The sequence below is a fragment of the Cheilinus undulatus genome, linkage group 23 (genome assembly GCF_018320785.1).
Source record: "Cheilinus undulatus linkage group 23, ASM1832078v1, whole genome shotgun sequence".
NCBI classification, from domain to species: domain Eukaryota; kingdom Metazoa; phylum Chordata; class Actinopteri; order Labriformes; family Labridae; genus Cheilinus; species Cheilinus undulatus.
Genome location: NC_054887.1, coordinates 23,654,988 through 23,676,357, shown reverse-complemented (window position 1 = coordinate 23,676,357; position 21,370 = coordinate 23,654,988). Strand labels below are relative to the sequence as shown.

The 21,370-nt window shown below is 39.6% G+C and overlaps 1 protein-coding gene across 2 annotated transcripts; it reads left to right on the top strand.

Annotated features, from left to right (window-relative positions):
* The first annotated feature begins 1,432 nt into the window (after positions 1-1,432).
* LOC121505642 (EF-hand calcium-binding domain-containing protein 4B-like) lies at positions 1,433-21,364 on the top strand. 2 transcript variants are annotated; one of them, XM_041781112.1, is made up of 17 exons: positions 1,433-1,582; positions 3,861-3,972; positions 5,676-5,865; positions 6,020-6,166; positions 8,687-8,777; positions 10,593-10,688; positions 12,130-12,317; positions 14,872-14,943; positions 15,088-15,136; positions 15,234-15,316; positions 15,617-16,211; positions 16,305-16,443; positions 18,125-18,206; positions 19,876-19,990; positions 20,113-20,214; positions 20,322-20,398; positions 20,956-21,364. In XM_041781112.1, the coding sequence occupies exons 1-17, from the start codon at positions 1,433-1,435 to the stop codon at positions 21,041-21,043; spliced, it is 2,376 nt and encodes a 791-aa protein (XP_041637046.1). In that variant the 3' UTR covers positions 21,044-21,364. The 2 variants fall into 2 exon arrangements, with proteins under 2 accessions (XP_041637046.1, XP_041637045.1); XM_041781111.1 differs by having other exon boundaries at positions 15,527-16,211.
* Positions 21,365-21,370: the final 6 nt, after the last annotated feature.

Below are 21,370 nucleotides of genomic sequence, written 5' to 3'. Positions count from 1 at the left end.
CACTAAATTCTGCAGAGAAACTGTACCCATCTGTTTCTCTGTATAGCCTAGCCTCCTGGCTAGTGAGTCCTTCTTAAGGGAGCAATGCTTACTAGAACCACTGGAGGCTAATGCCACTACTACTGCTACGTACCTCCTACAGCTCAAGTTCAACAATACTGAAATATCCCTTTCATAAGCTCTAATTTGGGTGGGTTTCATAACCAGATAAAAACTCATCACAGGAGCTTTAAACCCACATTATTCATGCTACTGCGGCTGCTTACGTCATAGTAACAGACGATGTAAACACTGCAGCCTCCAAGAAGCCCAGATCTCTGGACCACCATCCCTTCCTCTCTCTCAGAGCAGGAGCAGCAGCCTGTTTATGTGTATGTGTGCTAAGACGCAGGCTGCCCTCCCTCAGGCTGCTTCCTCCTGACATCACATGGTTGCAGAATGACTTCTCAAACTTTCATCTGTGAGCCAAGACTTCCTAAACAGAGAGCGCGGACAGACTGCTGCTCTGTTGATGGTGAGAGTGGAAAAAAGCTTTTCAGGGTCTTATTCTTCCATCTTTTTTTGAAAGGTAAGACTATTTCAGTTTGTTTCTGATCACTTTAAAGGAAAGATTTGTGTTTTAGAGCAATGCAATGTTGAATTTGGGGAACATTTAGAGGAAAGAAGTACTTATATTTAATATTTTTAGTATTGCAGAGGCAAAAACTTTATCATACTTTTAACCTTCCTTATGAGGAGAGTAGAATAACTGAGGCCTGTGAGGAAAATATAACTTGAATGTGCTTGAAATTTCTGTTTTACATATTTTATGTTGAAGTTCCCTTTTGAGATATCTATTTTTAGTTAAATCAAACTTTTCATACACTTGGGCCTCAATAATGAACATCTGCATCTATCACTAGGTGCTTATTTGAAATTAGGAAGACAGAAGTTGCACTGTTTTTAGGGCACGTAGGCGATAGCGTTCCCATACAGTCGTTCAGGCATTATACCGTCATGTGTTCTGTATGGCTAGGTATTAAGATAATCCTTTACACTGTGTTTACATACCTTCTTGTACTTGCTCATTAGAAAGGGGAAGTACTATGTAGTTGTAACAAGTGTGGTACTGTTGCATTATTATGCAGACTTGTGTAACTGATAGTTTGATTAAAATTCACCTTCCTCATGCTTCAGTAACTATCTCTCTGTCTTTCAGGAGCCTGGAAACTCTTCTGAGTTTATATAAAAGCCCCCCAAAAATCTTATCAACAATCTCATTCTTCTATCCCCTGTCATCATGGTGACTGTAAAAGCCCCAGAGCACTGGATACAGAGTCAGTAAGGAGTCTCCTAATGCCTGATTTCACCCCTCACCATTGCTAAAGTACATGCTGAGTATACTTCCAGCTGCTCGAGTGTAAGACAGAAAGTTTAAAAAGGAGTCCCAGACATGGAGGAGGAGAGGGACCAGATGAATGGACTGAGCCCAGCGAGGAAAAGCTCCACCTGGGGTCGAATCGCCCTGCTGGAGAAAACCAAGGAGTTCTTCAGGACCTGTGATGTGGAGGGCAAAGGCTTCATTACCCGCACCGATATGAGGGTTAGAGAAGAAGGACATGTTTGTGTGTATGTGTGAGTGGTTGGAGTGAGAAGTCAAGGTAAATCTAGAATATTCATTAAACCGATAAATGGTTCGGTCACACATTCATCCCAGGGCCCAAGAATAAGGACTGCTATTGCCATTGCTGACTGGTATTTTTAATGGCAAACAAAGATAACTATGACTATGAAGAGGAACTCCTGAATAGGTTGGTTGATTCAGTAAAAGTTCCCTAGTTCTTGGATGTCACATTCATGGCTATTACTCTCCACTGTAATGGTTGCCATTGCCAGATGTTAAATTAGTTGCAAAGATGGGAGTCAATAGAGTAGATACTGATTTCTTATATCCCGAAGTTTAAACTCAAAATCAATTTTTGAATTAACCGGGGGAAATTCCCAGTAGATGATCTCAATGATTTCTAGGTTGCCATTGCCAGCTGTTTCAGGCTATTGGAGACAAAACTGTAGGCCAAGTTTTCCCCTCAACAGTGTTTATATTGGTTAGATTTTTGAGAGATGATCTGCTACTTTGAATTGATGTATTTAGTTGTTGACCTCAAAGAGACATTTTTAACTCTAACATTTTTGTTGCCTGGTCGCTATTGTCAGCTGTTTTTGCGAAAATATGCCAATTTGCCAATCAACCATAGGAAATTGCCAAGTTGTCAAGATAAGGCTAATTGTACCAATAATCAAGAAGATTTAATTACATGATCAATTGATTTAAACTGTGATTTTGTCTAAAGTAACATTTTCAAGGTTGCCATTGTCTGCTTGCAAGGAAGTTGACAGTCAAGCAAAGGAAATTGGTTGCAAAGATGGCAGTCAATAGGGTAGATACAGATTTTTCAATATCCCAAAGTTTAAACTCAGAATCTTTTTTTTTTTAATTAACAGGGGGATATTCCCACCAGTAGATGATCTCAGTGACTTCTAGGTTGCCATTGTCAGCTGTTTCAGGTCGTCAAAGGCGAAATTGTTGGCCAAGTTTTCCAGTCAGCAGGGATTATATTGGTTAGATTCTTGAAAAGTGATTTCTAAGTTTTCATTAGTTATGTCTGCCCCGTTTAAACCGACAGTTGTTATTAGGGTACGGAAATTACAAGTAGGAAATTAGAAGCCATCTAATAACTTTAAATTATAATATCTTAAGCTGAAACAAATGCCTGTGCTTTGCAGTTAAATATGCAAGATGCTGCTACCATTTTGAAAAATGGCAATGTTTTTTTATTCTTTTGTTTGCAGACAGGGCTAACTATTTTTACCATTTAAAAACAGGTAAAGGAAAAATATGCTGGAACCCAGCCAAACAAACAAAGATATTTGGGGACCATATTTACACAACGGTTAGTTGCCAACTTGGGAAAAACTTTCAAAGTTAGAGTTGATCCCTGTCCCTTTAAAATGCTTAAAACCTTTGAGTGGCACTGGCTATAAAGGAAATAACATTAAATTAAACATATTTCATACCAAACAAAGCAAGTTAATAAAATTTCCAGAATGGCACTTATGTTTATCTCTTCTATTTTGCTGTTATTTCTCTGCTTTTTTAGTCAAAAAGGTTTTATTTTTCCTAGATATACAGTGCTTTAACACTTTAAAAATGCATGGATGCTCTGTGAGTGCATTGGCCTCCACTAAGGTAAACAACAGATGAATAGGACCCTCTTTTACCAGCAGTATAATGTAGTGTCCTGCAGTGAATGTAGGCAGAAAACATTTAATGTCACAGCTGTTGCTTTTGCTTGATTCTGTGATATTTTTTTCCATTACACCCCCTTTGTTAAAGAAGCTCTTCACCCACTCAACATTTTCATACAGCCCAGTGAAGCACCATTGATGGAAATGTTTATGAGAATAGTTTCAGCTCACCCGCACACAGAAATACATCTACTCTAAGAGCAATACACATACGCCTCCTCAAAGAGCTAACAATGTCCAAGCTGTGATGGTTAATTAGGACGGAGCCCTTGTGAGCATCATGCCTGTTGTTGCTGTTTTTTTGTGTAGAGCGTTTCCAAGAAAAGCTCCGCACAGTGAAACATAAAACTGCCGTAAGGTGCCAGAGTTTATTCTGCTAGATTTATAGCAATACAAAGCAAGATATGGCACTCAATTTGGCACATCTATTGATTTAGTTAAAAGTTATAGTTTGAAATTTACTCTCCAATCGTGCTCCAGTTTCACCCATTGTCTGTCAGGTGTTATAAATCCTGTCCAGTTTAGATCAGTGTGACTGCATTTTAAAATCCTATGTGTTTATGTTTTCCTGGCAGAGACTCCACAGAGAGCTGCCTCTGTCTGCAGAGGAGCTGGAGGATGTGTTTGACTCTTTGGATACAGACCACAAGGGTTACCTCACGCTGGAGGCATTCTCCTCTGGATTCAGTAGGTTTCCTCCTGTCTAAACCTCAATTGTTTTCTTATTCTTGTATTAATCTAAGACAGGCTGTCCATTGCAGAGTGACAGTGGGCTTCAATTTGGAGAGGCCCTTATGGATAATAAGCATGTTAGGCTATTTGCAGTTGAAGACTGTCAAAGCTGTAATAAAGGGTATACTAGCTAAAGTTAAACATTAATGATAAATGTAGCATAACACTGTAAAAGTAGATTGGAGTTGTAAAGTCCAACTGCTTTAAGTAATGTCAGTAACAGCAGTATCAAAAAATAGTTTTAACTAGCAGTGTCAACATTTGCTAGCATTAGCTAAGACCTGCCATACAACACCAAGGTGAGACACTAGTAGCAATAGCTGATTGTTGGCATTATTCCATAATTCCATGATATTCCATTATTCCATGCTTCATAATATGACATAGTTTACCCAAGGAAGTCTAGCTGCAGACTGCAGCTCACAGACACCCCCTCTTGCAAACCACCACTGTGGGCCTCGCCTCTGTTAGGACAGAAATACAACAAAAAGACAAGATGTGTTATTTATTCCGATCAGCCTTACCAGTCCAGCATTATAATATTAACAGTAATTGGCTAACATTACAGGATCAGCATAAACATAACGTTATGCTATTGATGCTCTCATCGCATCCCAAATCACATAGTTCTGTACAAAAGGCTAAATACTTTGAGAACAGTGTGCAAAGTAAATTCCAATACAGTCAAACGCAGCGTGCTACAGGCACACTCAAAAACATACAAGAAAGGTGTATGGAACGGTGGATATTTAGCATCTAATGAGCGCCATATTAGAGACTTACCAGATATTGTACTGTTAGCATGCTAGCGCGCAAGCTAACGTTAGCATCTGCTCGCTAGCTAACATGTTGGTAACAGCAGCACATTTCAATCATGAAAATGGCATTTAAGGCAAAATAAGTTTGTTTTATTCAAGTGAATAATATTAACATAGAATACAAGTTACATAAATTCAATAGCGAGTGAATATAGCCATCAAATTTAGATAATTATTGCCTAACTGTCAAGCTACTGCTAACAGCCAAAGATATGTTTAACATTTTGAAGAATAAAATTAGCCTACCTTTAAAATGCATTTCGCTCTTGCTTTGGTATCTCTTTACCTCACAAGTGCTTAATGCATTTACTGTATCAATAAATGTGTCATGTATCAATGTATCAATTTTGATATTACAAAAAGGTCTGTGATTGTTGACCAACTACAGAAAAGTTAGATAGCAAATCAATGTAGTCACAATATAGTCTCTATTTAAAGTTGCTAGCATTATCCTTCATGAGCTCATACTGAATCAACCTGTAGCATATTTCTGAAGAAAACTTGCTTTTTATTGGTTTAGATAAGGACCTTTTATTTTTGGAGCTCATTTTAACTGTTAACTATTGCTTGTGCTAAGACTGTTAGCGTACTGTTTATTGTGTAAGGCAATTATTTCCTACAGTTTTTTGGGGGGGTCTACATTGAACACTTTTTATTGTTTAGGTACTTTTTCACTTCCAATTCAAGGTGTTAAACAAGAAGGACGACAAGTAGTACGCTATGTTTGAGAAATGTACCTTCAGGCTAAAGTTAATGCCCAGATGCTGTTAGGTGTTTGGTAGTTATACTGCTGCCACCCTTTAACATAGCCATGCTTTTTTCTAATGTGGTGCATCTTAGGTCAGTTCCTGCATGGTCGGAGGATTTCTGTAGCTGATGACCAAATTCAAGCCCCAGGCTCCGTCTTTAGGGCAAAGGAGGCGTTTTATCAGTACCAATGGGAATCTAAGCTGTCGGGAGTCGAAGACGAAGAGGAGAGGCACTTCTGCATGCTGCTGGAAAGCCTGGGTGCCATCAATGTGTTTGAAGAGTGAGTATAATCTGAACTGAAGCTCATTTTTGTGTTTTTTTTTTTTTTTAAACAGGTTTTTGGATATCCTTGTGTCTTCAACTGCCCATACTTAAAATGAGGGACACAAATACAAGGGTTTCTTTAGCTAAAATATGCCATTGCCTTACTACAGTCCAGGTGAGGTGCGAAGTCTTTGGGCCCAGCTCCGGCGAGATGAGCCTCACCTTCTGACCAATTTTGAAGAGTTCTTGGCCAGGGTGACCCATCAGATCAAAGAAGCCCACCAGGAGAAGAAGGAGATGGAGAGCGCCCTCCAGAGGTTAGATGAGATCTGACAAGGTTGTTTGAAATATTACAGATGACTGTTGCTTGTGATGTTAACTAGTGTCAGCTGTCTTCCCTCAGTACATCAATAACTGGATTGTTTAGCAAAAAGAGATAAACAAGATGTTTTATACATGTTAATCCACTTTACTAGATCAGGAGCAACCTTAAGTTGTAACTTACTAACACTAGTTAGCTAACGTTACAGAATAGGAACATCTACATGACATTATCCCAACTTTACTAGCAATATTATATTAGGAAGTTTGCTATTAGGTAATATTATAGCCACTTACCATTACCAGAACCTTACAAACAGTCAGAATTCAAGTGTTTTTGCTTACCTTCAAGCATATTTAAGTATTACTTGTGATTCTCAATGGGTTAAATTGCTAGTGTTGTCATAGTCCACAGAGTCAAATCCAAAGAAGGCTTTTTTCATACTTGACCCCTGATGTAAGAAACTAGATATAAAATAGTCCCAGATTATGTGGATATATTGAGTTGCTCTTCCAGACACTCCAAGCACACCTTTAAACTATGTTGAAGTAATGAATTAGGCCACAATTTCATAGTGATGGACTAAAAAGACTCAGCCCAGGTGAAAGTTTGTCTCACTGGGAGTAGCCTAGCCACTATAAGAGGGGTTTTCTGATTGATGGGCCAGCGGACCAATAAGAGAGCCAGTAAAGAGTCATTTGCTTTTTTTGGGCATATTCCTTCTTCTATGGGTAAAATAAAGGATGTGAGAAGCATATGGGCATGTCAGTAGCTCAATCTGTAAAGACTTTGGTTGGGATGGTTGGGTTCAACTCCTGCTTGAACCCAATCTGGAAATGGATCTGGTAGCTGGTGAGGTGCTAGTTCACCTTCTGAGTGAGTTCAGACTGGGCATGTAAGATGTGCATCTTTATTGTTTTCATGTAGAGCTTTTAGACTGACTGTGCAAGTGCCACATGTCTTACTAGACAGATACGCATGTCTCGGCTGGAGAATCTAGAGAGTAGAGGGCTCGCCTATTTTTTCCAAGGGTTGCGCACCACTCTAGGCCAAAATAGACAGGAAAATGATTATTCGATAGGATATTTACCTTGTTTTAGCAGATAAACATCCACAACCATTTGTTACAAGCTGAAATGCACCTGTCTGATCAAGTTGTTCTCTGAGCTTTAACTATTGAGGGAGCTTTCTGTTTCTGCACTGGTAGAATATGGCACAGGCAAGATAAACACTGTATGAACGTACCTCCAGTCTATGATTTTCAAAGTAAAAGCTCAATTTTGCATTTCCTCTGAGAAAATACTTGTTTGTAAAAAGTGCTTTTAATCTGATTTTTTCCTGGCTCAGTTCAGTTATGCAATGAATCAAGTAACTTGTACAGAGATTTGGTCAAAGGAGCATTTTTTTGTACAGTATATGCATGTATTTCATCTGTGCATAGCATGTTTGTTAACAGAGTGTAGGAACTGAATTTAGGCTGCAGGGAATGAAGGCTCCTGGTTCAAATCCTAGTTGGACTGAGCCTTACTGTGCAGAGTTTGCATGTTCTCCCTATGTATCCCTTGGCTGGTTTACTGCAGGTACTTCCTCCAATAGTACAAAGACATGCTTGTTAGATTCACTAGCCTGTGCCTGGTTGTAAGTCTCTATATGGCAACCCTGTGATGGACTGGCAGCCAGTCAAGGGTGTACCCTGCTTCTTGCCAAATGACAGCAGGATCAACTCCAGCCCTTGTGACCCCAAAGGGACTAGCAATATAAATAATGGATAGATGGAGAAATTGAATTTCCTCTTGAGGGATTAATAAAGTATACCTGCTTCTTAATAAAAGGAAATTATAGTAAAAGTGCAGTGTGGGTTCGAGATTATATTTCTTCCCAGACTTAAAGTTCTTTAGAGCCATCTTTGTCATTGACATAATTGTAGGTCTCTGTTTGAGAGTGTTTACATGGATTTACCTGTAATTCTCTGTAAAACAACTCCTTCATCCATGTCACAGGACCATTAATCTCAAGGCTGACCCCCTCTGCATGCATGCAAATCCATTCATACCATGTTTTTGAAGGGGACATGAATGCAGTAAAAAATATAAAAGACTGTATTTGATATGCTATAGCCCATGAGATTGGGAGTTGCACGTTTAAAGATAATGTAAAAGTTCAGTGTCAGAGGGTTTCAGGCTTCTCTAGAACATAAATATTATAGTTCTCCCATGGTACTACATGGTACAGATTATTTTTCCACTGGACTTCACTAATTGGCTGTTTGAGTCTTAACAATTGTCAGAGGGGATGTAAATACCAGTCAGAATTCTTTTGAAAATCAAGCTGAATGAATGCATGCGTGTGCCTGTGTTGACATGTTACAGGTACAGAGGGTTTAATACGACCTTAAGCTCAGTGTAGACAACAAGGCTGTTCTGTTCAGGATAGGTCATTATGTCAAACATACAGGCTTTCAGTGATTAACCATCACGATTGTCTTTAATATGAAGTACTGTCTCTGTCTTTACAGGAGGGCTGCAACACACGATAGTGAAATCCGCAATCTGTACGAAGAGATGGAGGCGCAGATCAAAAATGAGAAAGACAGACTGCTTCTAAAGGTGAAAGAAATCAAACTCACCCAAAAGCCTAACTTTTGCCCCTAAAAAGCATAAATAAATATGATCTAAGAGAGAAAATGTAGCATTTTTTGGTAGAACATAACAGAATCTGAAAGCCAGGATGTTGTTAGAATTTCTGTTTTCTGCAGAAGCCTTAAGTTGGGTCTCAATCAGTCTTGCACGTGTGGACACTGCAGTTTTACTCCATTCTTCTTTGCCAAACTGCTCAAGCTCTGTGAGGTTGTTATTGGGATCTGACGTGAACAGCACTTTTCAAGTCCAGCCACAAATTCTCTACTGGATTAAGGTCTGAGCTTTGACTTGGCTCTCCAGAACATTCACCTTGTTGTCTTTAAACCATTACTGTGTAGCTTTCTCTGTATGCTTCAAGTCATTGTCTTGCTGGAAAATAAATCTTCTCCCAAGCTGTAGTTCTCTTGCAGACTGAGTAAGATTGTCCTTCAATTTTCTATATTTTGCCACATTCATTTGACCCTCTACCTTCACAAGCCTTCCATGGCCAGCAGCTGAGAAGCATCCTCACAGCATGATGCTGCCACCACCGTGCTTCACAGTGGGGATGGTGTTTGTGCTGATACGCAGTGTTTGTTGTCTGCCAAATACAGCGTCTTGTCTGATGGCCTAAAAGCACCATGTTAGTCTCATCAGATCTCATCCATTTGATCATGGAGTCTCCCACATGACTTTTGGCAAACCAGATTTAATGAGTTCTTCAACAGTGGTTTTCTCTTTGCCACTCTTCTATAAAACTTTGACTGGTGAAGAACCCAGGAACCAGCTGTTGTATGCAGAGTCTATCCCATCTCAGCTGCTGAAGCTTTTAACTCCTTCAGAGGAGTCATGGGTGACTTGGTGGCCTCTCTCACTTGTCTCCTTGATCTAGACAGTTTACTCTGGTGTCATATTGCTTCCATTTATTGATGATGAATTTAACTGAACTCTCAAGGGTGTTCAGTGCCTTGGAAATGGGAATGTTTCGTAACCATCCCCTGATTTATACTTTTCACTTACCTTTTCTCTGAGTTGCTTTGAGTGTCTTTTTGTCTCCATGGTATAATGGTAGCCAGGAACATTTATTAACCAGGGACTGGACCTTCCAGACACATGTATCTTTATACTACAATCATTTGAGACACGTTCACTGCACTCAGATGATCCCTATTTCACTTATTGTGAGACTACTACCACCAAATGGCTGGATCTATGTTTAATTAGGTCAGTCACTTTAAAGGGAATGATATTTATGAAATTAATCATTTTACATAACATTTTTAATTTAATTTACATAATTTTGTAGAAATTTGTTTTCATTTTAACAATAAATATATTTTAAAATTTCTTTTGTCAATAAGCCACATTATATATTGGCAATGATTTATTCATAAAATCAGTAAAAGGGTAAAACATCCAAGGGTGTGAATACTTATCATAGGCACTGTATTTAAAGCTCCCTTGAGGGGTGTTAATTTTGTTAGGTATACGTTTTTGCCTCTCCATGGCATTAAGAAGCAAATGGGACCTGGCACAGGAAAACATCATCAGAGATAAAAGGTGTAACTCTGTCCACATGAGGGTGCCAAAATTGATACATGCAACATTTTCCTCACAGAGCTTTAAATTCTGAAATTGGCAGTGTTTGCTGGATGTAGGTGAAGGCATAAAGAATTTTTAGCATTTTACATCAAGGAAAAAGTATTTTTCATGCCTTAAAGCATCTCTGGTGGTGTCTTTAACCTGTATCATGTATGTACTTACTTCCTTAAACCATCAACCTCTGTGCTTTTGGCCATGCAGGACTCAGAGCGTCTTCAGGTGCGCAGTCAGGAACTGGAGGACCAACTGTCTGCAAAAGAGAAGGAGCTGGAACTTCTTTTCCAGAAGCAGAAGAGAGTGAGTCTCATGATTCAAGTTAATTTAACACAATGGTATTAAACATTCTCAGCGATCCTCTTTCATGGTCTTAGTGAAGAATGGAGCGACTTTTTGTCCTTTGGACCTCTTTCTCCTGCTACAGTAAACAAGTCAGCTCAATATAGATGCATGGACTTGCTTTTCCAAGTCCTGCTGAAGAATTGGTCCTTCAATCCTAGAAATATTTATCAGCTGATTTTAGGCCAACTTTATTTCTTTATATGTTATTCAAAATCCATGTCCTGGGACCATGACTACACCCAGATATCTGGCTTTGTCAGGGGCTTTTTTGGTCATTTGGAACCCTTAGGCTAAGTGACCCTTCCCCATTTGGCTGTAGGCGATCATAGCTAGAAAACACAATATTATGAGGTATCATTTTTCTGATAACAAAGCCAAAGAAAATCTCCTCTTTGACTAGCATCATCACTCAGACTCAACATATTTCCAGTCTTGGTTTGCTTTTTTAAAGTATGCTAACTTTTGGTGCAATATCTCCTCTTCTGCTTCAAATCATACATACCTGTTATCTGTTGTTCCAATATGTCTATACCTAACTGGGATATCCAGGGACTTTTTGGTGACCAAAATCAATTCTGATGCTTTTTTATCACCTTATTTATAATTTAAATGCACGTCTTAATTGCTGGAATAGATCCAAGACATGACGTAACTTAAATGCGATGCACCTGACTATATCTTGAGGGCCTTTGAGCGTGAGGCCTACCTTTTGCTAATGGTAAAACCACCTATGGGCTTGGTCAGTTGTTTTCAACTTTCGTTATTTGTTGACCTGTATTCACTCCTCCTTGGCTCCAAAAGCAATGAAATCTGTTTTCTTGAAGAAAGCGATGGCACCTCTCCTTGCTGATTTGCTAACTGTATTTACCCAGTGCTTGTATGAGCCATGGTCGCCTTGTAATTATGAAGTGAAGATCTGTATGTCATCTGCATAGTGTTGGTAACTTATCTTGTTATTTTGAATGATCTGAGCAAGTGGAAGCAGTAAATGTTAAAATAACAGGCCACATCACAAAGCCTTGGGGAACTCCACCTGTCATTCTTTGCTGTAGATGCAAAGAAGTCCCTTTTCTTTAGTTTATGCTGTGGCAGAAAGTTCCACCAAGTATCCCGTCAGTCAGGTGATATAGTGTGGTCAACTGTGTCAAAGCAGCACTGAGACTCAGCATGTTAGAGACTAAATATATATTGAAAAAGAAGGAATGTTTGATAGATCAAAGTTTAAAGAAAGGAACCCAAGCATGGACGGTATTAGTCATTCCCTCTAGATTACCAGCATATTAGGGAGGGATTTAAAAAGCAGTCATGCAGTCCCACTGTAAATACACTTTAAGTGCACTGCACCAGCATAAGCACCCTTCATTCCCTTTAATATTCCCCTCCATCCCTCTCCCCATAGTTAGAGAATCAGTGTCTGGAGCTGAACAGCGAGAAGCAGGAGAGCCAAGTGGAGAACGTCAAGCTGAAGATGACCAACGACGAGCTGTCCCGTGCGCTGGAGAGCACCAGCCAGGAGCTGGTGCTGGCACAGGAGCAGCTGGCCATGCTGCAGGAGCAGGCGGCGCGGCTGCAGCAGGAGAAAGAAATGTGGGTACATGTTTTGTTGCTTACAGTTGATTATTACTGTGAATGATTTGAGAGTATTTTCTTGATTCCGGTCTGTGTCAAAGATATTGTTATCTCATCTGCTTAAAGCTTCTCTGAGCAACTCTCAGCTTCTGTCTGTTTTGGCGCCCCCTGTGGACAAAGCAGGAAACCTTATCTCTTACCTGATTTTGCTTTGCATATGTTTAGATGGTGTTTCTTACGGAAAGAGTATGAATCCGTACATTTTGTTTGCTTAATTTTTCTGAGTTTTAGTTGTTTTTTTAATCTACCATCTTATGATAAAACAGTTGTTTTCCAGTGATATTAAGTTTATTCCAGTCTTTTTCTTGGTATCTTGAGAGTATGACTTTTCATAATGGATAAACTTCTGTTTTCCCCCCAAGATAACAGGATAAATCTGTTAAAACAAGAGAAATTTAGTCATTATCAATAGGAGAACTGAGCAAATGAAGTGTATGAACATGTGTCTGCTGAAGACTCCTTTACTTCTGGACTAAAAATCTCAGCCTGCTTTATTTCAAATGTCTAACATGCAACTCACAATTAATTTTTTTGTGTAGAGATAAATGAAAAAGGCTTTTCCTTCAGCTTGCTTTCATCTCATCGTGTGACACCTACCAGGTTACCTGGTATATAAAATGAATAATTATTAATATTAAGTATCATCTTTGTTGTCTCTTTTGCTTTACTAGATCATATAGAGCAATGTTTATTTTTTTTTAACTTTTTTTCCCAAAGTACACCTAAAACCATGCCAAAAATTCAAGGCACACCATATCCATATCCATGCAAAACAGCTGCCTCAACATGTTACTGTATTTTTACAGGGATACGCAACATTGGATTATTGGAAATATCTGACATGGCAATTTATTACAGATTCATTTAAGTCAATACTGATATTAAAATATGTAGTTCTGAGGTAAAACTTCAGTCCCTATAACACACTAAAGGCATGATGATGACCAAAAACAGCATCGGTTAATGAAGGTCTACAGGTCCTGATATCTACAGCAGATGTCAGCGGATACTTACAGGTTTTTAGGCAGATATTTACAGTTTTTATAGGCTGATATTTCCAACAGTTATAGGCAATATCTACAGCCGATATAGGCAGATATATCCAACAGATAGGCGGATATTTACAGCCGATATAGGGCAATATTTCAGCACATATAGGCGGATATTTACAGCCAATATAGGGAGCTATTTCCAACACATATAGGCAATATTTACCACCAATATAGGCCGATATTTACAGCAGATGTGGGCCAATATTTCCAACAGATAAAGGCAAATATTTACATGCGATATAGGCCTTCTAGCAGATATAGGCTGATACTTAAAGCAGATAAAGGCTCATATTTACCGCTAATATAGGGAGATATGTCGGGCAGGTGTAGTCTGACATTTACAGCTGATTTAAAGGGATATTTCAACATTTTGGCAAATTCGCCCATTGCCATAATTCCTGTAGTCTTAGTAATAGGTTCATTTCCGTTAGTTGTCGGTGCAAGCTGTTTCTAGATCTGGGGGGCCCGTTAAACCAGCTGCACCCCAAACACTATTGTAGCAGACGGTATTCTGGCTTGTCCTCATCAAACTCATCAAATACACAATCCAACAACCCCAAAACACTCTCGTGGACAAGTTGTAACCTGTACATTCACCACGCTATGAAATAATCATGGAACATTACTAGACGGAGATGTTTTAAAGGTAAATGCAAAGCTGGAACTACACTTCAGACATGGCTGCTGCACTGTGTCACTCCACCCAGTGGTTTACTCAAGAAATAGTTCAGAGTATTTCCTTCATGTGTTGTAATGTTACATTATTATATGTTATTATTTCATCCCTTTAAGCCAATTTGCCCAGCAGAAATAGGCCGATATTTACTGCAGATGTAAGGCAATATTTACAGCCAACACAGTAATATGTACAGCCGCTGTAGGCTGATATGTACATTTGATATAGGCTGATATTTTCAGTTGATAGAGCCTATGTAGGCCCGTATTTATAGTCAGTATAGATCGATATTTACAGCTGATGTTGCAGATATTAACAGGAGATATAAACCAGTACTTACATCTGATATGGGCTATTTTAAGGCAAAAATAGGCCAATATTTACAGTTGATTAAGCCAGATAATTAAAGATATTAACAGGAGATATAGGCTAATACTTATGTCTGATATGGGCAAATATTTACAGCAGATATGGCCGTTTAATACGGCTGATGTAGGCCAATATTTACAGCATATATAGCATTTATTTACAGCTGATAAAGGCAGATAATTATAGGCAATATAGAAGATATTTTCAGTGTGTAGTTGTAGTCGTTGAATTGACGTGGTTTAACAGTTTCCCACGCCAAGCCTAATCTTGCTTTAAGGCATACCAGCGTGCCTTCACCACACCATTTGAAAACTACTGATATAGTGGCATCAATATCAGTTTAATTTTGTTCCATCACTAGCCAAAAACTCCTCATAGGAGGTTTAAGTTTAAAAATATGTCACTTTTGTTTCAGGGAAATGTACAGAGTAACAGAGGGGCTGCAGAGAGAGAAGCAAAGTCTCATGAAGCAGCTTGATCTCCTCAGGTAACAATTAAGGCATCCCATGTGCAAATTTAAAACTGTTTGGCTTTTAGTTTGAATCTTTGGCTTCTAATTCACTCCTAATTGGCAGAAATCTTGTTGCCTTTTGATTGCTTATTGCTTTTTACCCTTATTTTATTCTTCCAGAGAGATGAACAAGCATTTAAAAGATGAGCGAGACATATGCTGTGGTGTAGTAAGTATATGTTTTATCCATCTGCCTTGCAGCTGCTTCTATCCTTGTATTGACTGATTTAAAAATATAACAGAAACTGCTTTTTATTTGAAACTAGCCTCGCAGCTCGCTCAGAAAGAAGCAGAAGCAGAGAACGGGCCTTGGTGACTTGTTTGATGACCCTAGCCAGACACCAAAAAGGTACTTTTCAACAAATTCATCTCTGTTAGTGACGACTGAGTGACAAAGGAGCAAAAAAATCATGTGAAAGAAGGAAAAACAGAGGATATCTGATTAGAACGGTTAAATTAGACTAAAATAAGACAAATTGAGTGCTTCAGGCTCCAGATTAGCATCTAAAAGATGTGAATTGACCCAGCATATCCTCTGTTTCTCCTCTGTTTTTCAAAGAGCCCCACTGTTGGTGGACGGGTCCTACCAGTCTTTGGAGGCCTTGCCTATAGAGCACCTTCAAATCGTGTTTGTTGCTTCCTCCTCCAGCAGCGAGGATGACACAACAGCCATCACCCAGTCCTACGCTAGCACTGTTAGTGCTCCAGTGTGCCAGCAATGGCCTGCAGCGAAGAAAAACTTAACTAACGGCTACACCAACCACGCTCCGACGAAAGCCAACGATGTAAAAGCAAAGGCTAAAATAGCACCATCAAAGATTCCTGCTCTTAAGAGGACGACAGGGAGAGTCAGAGAGAGACCAAGAAGAACAGAGATTGAGAAGACAACAGGTGTGGAGGAGGAGGTTTTGGACTCCCCTCCAGGCGGGTGGCCATTACGAAGAGTTATCTCCATTGAGGAGGACCACCTGCCGCACCTCCTCCAAGGTGGGCCTCAGCCTCTTCTGCACCAGCTCAGCGAGGAGGACGATGAAGTAGACGAGGAGGAGGAGGAAGAGGACGCTCAGAGCGACTTGGAGACAAGCGTAGTCGTCACAGGTGACCCCAATGCCAACCTGTCCTCGAGTCAGGCTTCGCTTCCGGCATTGGAGGAAAATTCACTGACAAGAAAATTCAGCTTTAACTGCACGAAGAGGACGCCGATGTCTCCTAGAGGACAGCCTGTAGGGAAAGAAACGCAGCAAGTATGTCCCCACTTTTAGAGCTTTAAATAAAAAAAAACATACTATTATAAGACCCCCATAATTTCTTTCCATTCTCTGTTTTATTTTATTCAGAAAGCAAAAGAAGGAGAGCTTTTTATCCCTGACCGTCTCTTTAAAGTGGTCCTAGTTGGAAACTCAAGTGTGGGCAAGACGTCCCTGCTCCGCTCCTTCTGTGAGGGCCGTTTCCATTCCTCCACAACTGCTACTGTGGGTGAGAAGAGAAATATTCATGTTATTGTGTTCGAGTATGCGTGTACCAAAGTGTCAGAGGCTTGTTTTTGTGGATGCTAACACAGAGGATCGGAGGGTGACTTAGCATCACATGAAAGGGCTTGTGAAGTCACACTGCCTGTCTTAGCTCCCTGGCACACATTGTACTGCAGATTATGTCACTTCTGATGACTTTTTTCCCTCCTCACTTTCATCTTTTTTTTCCCAAAACCCCTCGCTTGAGCCTTATTATCTCTACTTTGTTCTCCACTTTTCCTGAAATGAGGCACAGTCTGTACCGAGCATGCTGATCCCCCTGGTGGCTGTTTTGTTGTTATTTTTTGCCATCATAATAGAACAATAAATACAATCAAATTTAAACTCATAATGACATAATTCCACGTCCAAGCCGTTAAAAATGTCTGTGTATTTTCTTATTATACTACACAAATTCCAAAAAAGTTGGGGCACTGTAGAAAATGTCAAAACAAACAGAATGCAATGATTTGAAAATCTCATAAACCCATATTTTACTCACAGTAGAACATAACATGTCAGATGTCATATAAATATTAGCTCATTTTGAATTTGATGGCAGCAAAGGGTCTTCTTCATCTGACCACAGAACAATTTTCCATTTTGCCTCAGTCCATTTTAAATGAGCTTTGGCCCAGAGGAGACGGAGGCATTTCTGTATCGTAACATATGGACTCTTCTTTGCATGATACAGTTTTAACTTGCATTTATGGATGGCTCAGTAATTAGTATTGAAAGACAATAATTTCTGGAAGTGTTTCTGAGCCCATGCAATGATTTCTAGTACAGAATCATGACTGGTTTTAATGCAGCCCCCCCCCCCTCCAAAGGGCACCCAAAGATGACAAGCATCCAACATTAACCTTTCTCATTGCTCTTTGTGCAGAGATTTTTCCAGATTATCTGAATCTTTTGATGACATGTGCTGTAGATGTTGGGATTTTCAAATTCTTTGCAATTTTGTGCTGAGGAACATTTTTTTGAAATTATTCAACCTTTTTTTAGACTCAGTTTATCATAACCTCTGCCCATCTTCTGAGAGACTCTGCTCTTTTTACACCCAGTCATGTTACTGACCTGTTGCCAGTTAACCTAACAAGTTGCAGAATTCTCCCCCAGCTGTTTTTCATCAACTCCACTTACTTTTTCTACTTTTGTTGCCCTGTCCCTACTTTTTTGAGATGTTTTTCTCCTGTCAGTTAAAGATGGGCTAATATCCAGAGGCGGGGTACACCCTGGACTGGTCACCGGTCAATCGCAGGGCTGACATATAGAGACAGACAACCAGGCACACTCACACCTACGGCCAATTTAGAGTCACCAGTTAACCTAATGAGCATGTTTTTGGTGGTGGGAGGAAGCCGGAGTACCCGGAGAGAACCCACGCGTGCATGGGGAGAACATGCAAACTCCACACAAAAAGGCCCTGACTGGGAAGTGAACCAGCATTCAAAATGGGCTAATATTTTTCATTAAATGGTAAAATGTTTGATTTTCAACATCTGGTGTTGTTTATGTTCTAGTGTGAATAAATATAGGCCTATGAAATTTGCAAACATTGCTTACTTTCCATTTTACACGGTGCCCAAACTTTTTAGGAATTGAGGTTGTATATGATGTGAATCGTTTTTCCTTGTCTTGAACAGGAATTGACTACAGTGTGAAGACACTAACCCTGGACAACACACAGGTGGCCATACAGCTTTGGGACACAGCAGGTCAAGAGAGGTGAGTTTAGGTGTAAATTTACAGCAACAAGTACGGCCAATTAAATCTCCAATGTCTTGCTAGCATAATCAAATATACTTAAAGAAATGTTTCAATTTATGTCTTCAAGGCAGATTCTATCATGTTTCTTTGTTATCTCAACTCCTTGATATTTAAAGTTGTCTTATGGACCGCATTGAGCAGGAAGAGGGCCGTATGTGGCCCCTGGGCCGCTAGTTGCCTACCACTCATTAAAACGACCGTCTGGCTGCAGATTATCCATCTCTGATGGCCACTCTCACAGACCGTTCACCTGAGATGCCATATATCTCAGAAAAAAAATACCTGCTAAAACTTTCTAAATAAAATCTGATTAAACTTCCGTTTAGGTTTAAGGTAACGGTTGGGATACCAAAAGTTGTAAGATAAAAGCCTGACCTCCAAAACCTGATTACAAAACGTTTAATAAAGCAGAGTAAACAGTCTGCTCTCTGGAAAAAGCTCGACCTCCATGAAACAATTCTAATGCAGCGGACATAGCTAACAGAGCTCCATTACTGGTGTAAGCTATGTAGCTAAAGCTAAACTCACAAAGCAGCTACATCAGCTAGATATCTAAGTTATCTATGAAGCTTAGTTGGCTTTAAATACATTTTCTACATTTGCTTATGTTGCTAAAGCCAACTAAGCTGTAGAGGGCAGAGCTACGTAGCTTGTGTAGCTAACATAGCTAAAGCTATGCTTGCAAAGCAGCTACAAAAGCTATGTATCTAGGTTATGTACATAGCTAAGTTGGCTTTAGCTACATTTTCTAAATCCCATGCTGCTAAAGCTAATTAAGTTATAGATAATGACACTATGTAGCTTGAGTAGTTAATGTAGCTAAAGATATGCTCACGAAGCAGCTAAGTAAGCTGGTATCTAGGTCACCTACCTAGCTAAGATGGCTTAAACTATGTTTGCTAATGCTCATGTTGCTTAAGCTAACTAAACAATAGATAACATAGCTATGTAGCTAGTGTTGCTAACATAGATAAAGCTATGCCTGCAAAGCAGCTACATAAGCTATGCATCTAGGTTATCTACATAGCTAAGTTGGCTTTAGCTACATTTGCTAAATCCCATGCTGCCAAAGCTAACCAAACTATAGATAACAGCGCTATGTAACCAGAGTATTTAACATAGCGAAGGTAGAAAAAGCTAAGCTCACAAGCCACATATCCAGGTTATCTGCATAACTAAGCTGGCTCTAGCTATATTTGCTGAAGCTCATGCTGCTAAGGCTAACTAAGCTATGGATAATGCGATATGTATCTAGAGTAGCAAACGTAGTTAAAGCTATGCTAACGAAGCAGCTAGATATGCTAGTATCTAGGTTATCTACCTAGCTAAATTGGCTTTAGCTATGTTTGCTAATGCTCACGTTGCTAAAGCTAACTGAGCAATAGATAATGGAGATAACATAGCTATTATAGTAACATACCTAAAGCTAAGCTTAAAAAACAGTTAGTTGTTGCCCGCTATTATAAACTGGCTTTGTATCTTGTCACTTAAACAACCATATTCTAGTATCCTGTTGATACTATCACACTGTTCTTTAATAATAGAGGAATTCATTTGCCTTTCATATACATTATACAGGAAGTCCCTATTCTTCATTGGTGCTGGTTAAGCCTTGTCTTTGCAACAGGTTCCGCAGCATAACCAAGCAGTTCTTTCGCAAGGCAGATGGAGTTGTGGTCATGTATGACATCACACTTGAGGACAGCTTCTGGGCTGTGCAGCCATGGCTCAACAATGTCCAGGTCTGACCTTTGATGCTTCCTCTGCTGCCATCATTGTCTTAATTTGTGGAGTCTTTAAGGACAACATGTAACTAAATGTTATGAAAAGTTCTATGCTTAATAGACGGGCTACTGTTTTTCAGGAGGCAGCAGGAGAAGGGGTCCCAATCCTCCTTTTGGGCAACAAAATGGACATGGATGGCCAAAGGCAGGTTTCATTCCGAGTAGCTGAGCAGCTGGCTTTTGTGAGTGTTATTCGGAGCTTTTCTTTTCCACTATCATAAGAAGAACAACTTAGTAAAAGAAAATATCCTTGAATGTGCTTAGATTTTTATGTAAATACTGTGTGCAGGAAAACAGAGTGATCTTCTTTGAGGTCAGCGCCTACACGGGCAAGAACGTGAACGAGTCCCTGACACACCTTGCCAGGTAAGATCAATTAATCCTAACAAATGTTACCTCATTGCAGGTGCAGACTGTACTTTTGTAGCTTCAACTCACCCAACATGAATCCACTGTTCAACAGTGGAGAAGGGCATTTGTAAGAGAGGTGCAAAATACTTGAAAGCCCACTTGGCTTTCACATGGATGTTTTTTTGCTAACTCCAAGTGGGATTTCATGTGTTTTCCTCTGTGGAGAAGCCGCCGTCTAGCCACTCAGCCATAAAGCCCAGATTGGTGGAGAGCTGCAGTGATGGTTGTCCTTCTGGAACTCTGTCCCATCTCCACAGGGGATCTCTAAAGCTCAGAGTGACCATCAGATTCTTGGTCACCCCTCTTAACTAAGGCCCTTCTACCCCGATTGCTATGGATGGGGTTCTGAGTGTGGAATAATGAGAATATTTTTTTTTTTTCGACTGTTGCATTGGGCTGCAACATAACAAAATCAATAAAGTGAAGAGGGGGTCTGAAAACTTTATACTCATAACTTTTACCATACTTTTTTGTACTTACTATCTTGTGTCTGCTTCCTCTCTGTGTTTTAGAGTGCTAATCCAGCAGGAGGACAGAGTGAGAGAGAAAACAGTCATCCTCAGTAACCAGCCAATAAAGAGGAGAGCCTGCTGCAAGTGATGTGTGCAATCAGTGCAATTTTGGACAATGGATGTGCCGTACTGGAAAACAAAAAATGAACCCCTTACTGGGCCATATCAGAATGAAATAATGAGCTGTCTTTATTTAAACCAGAAATGAGGAGTGAGGGAATGTCTCCCTACTCAAATGATGCTCAGAAGAAAAGCATGTTTGTCATTTCCTGTAAATAAGATCACCCAATCACTGTAGTGCTGTTTATAAGATTTAAAACAAATATATATCATGTATCATAATTTATTTCATTGAACCTTACACCAAGAGAATAATCATAAATATACTGTTGTTTTTTCATAACTGAATGATAGC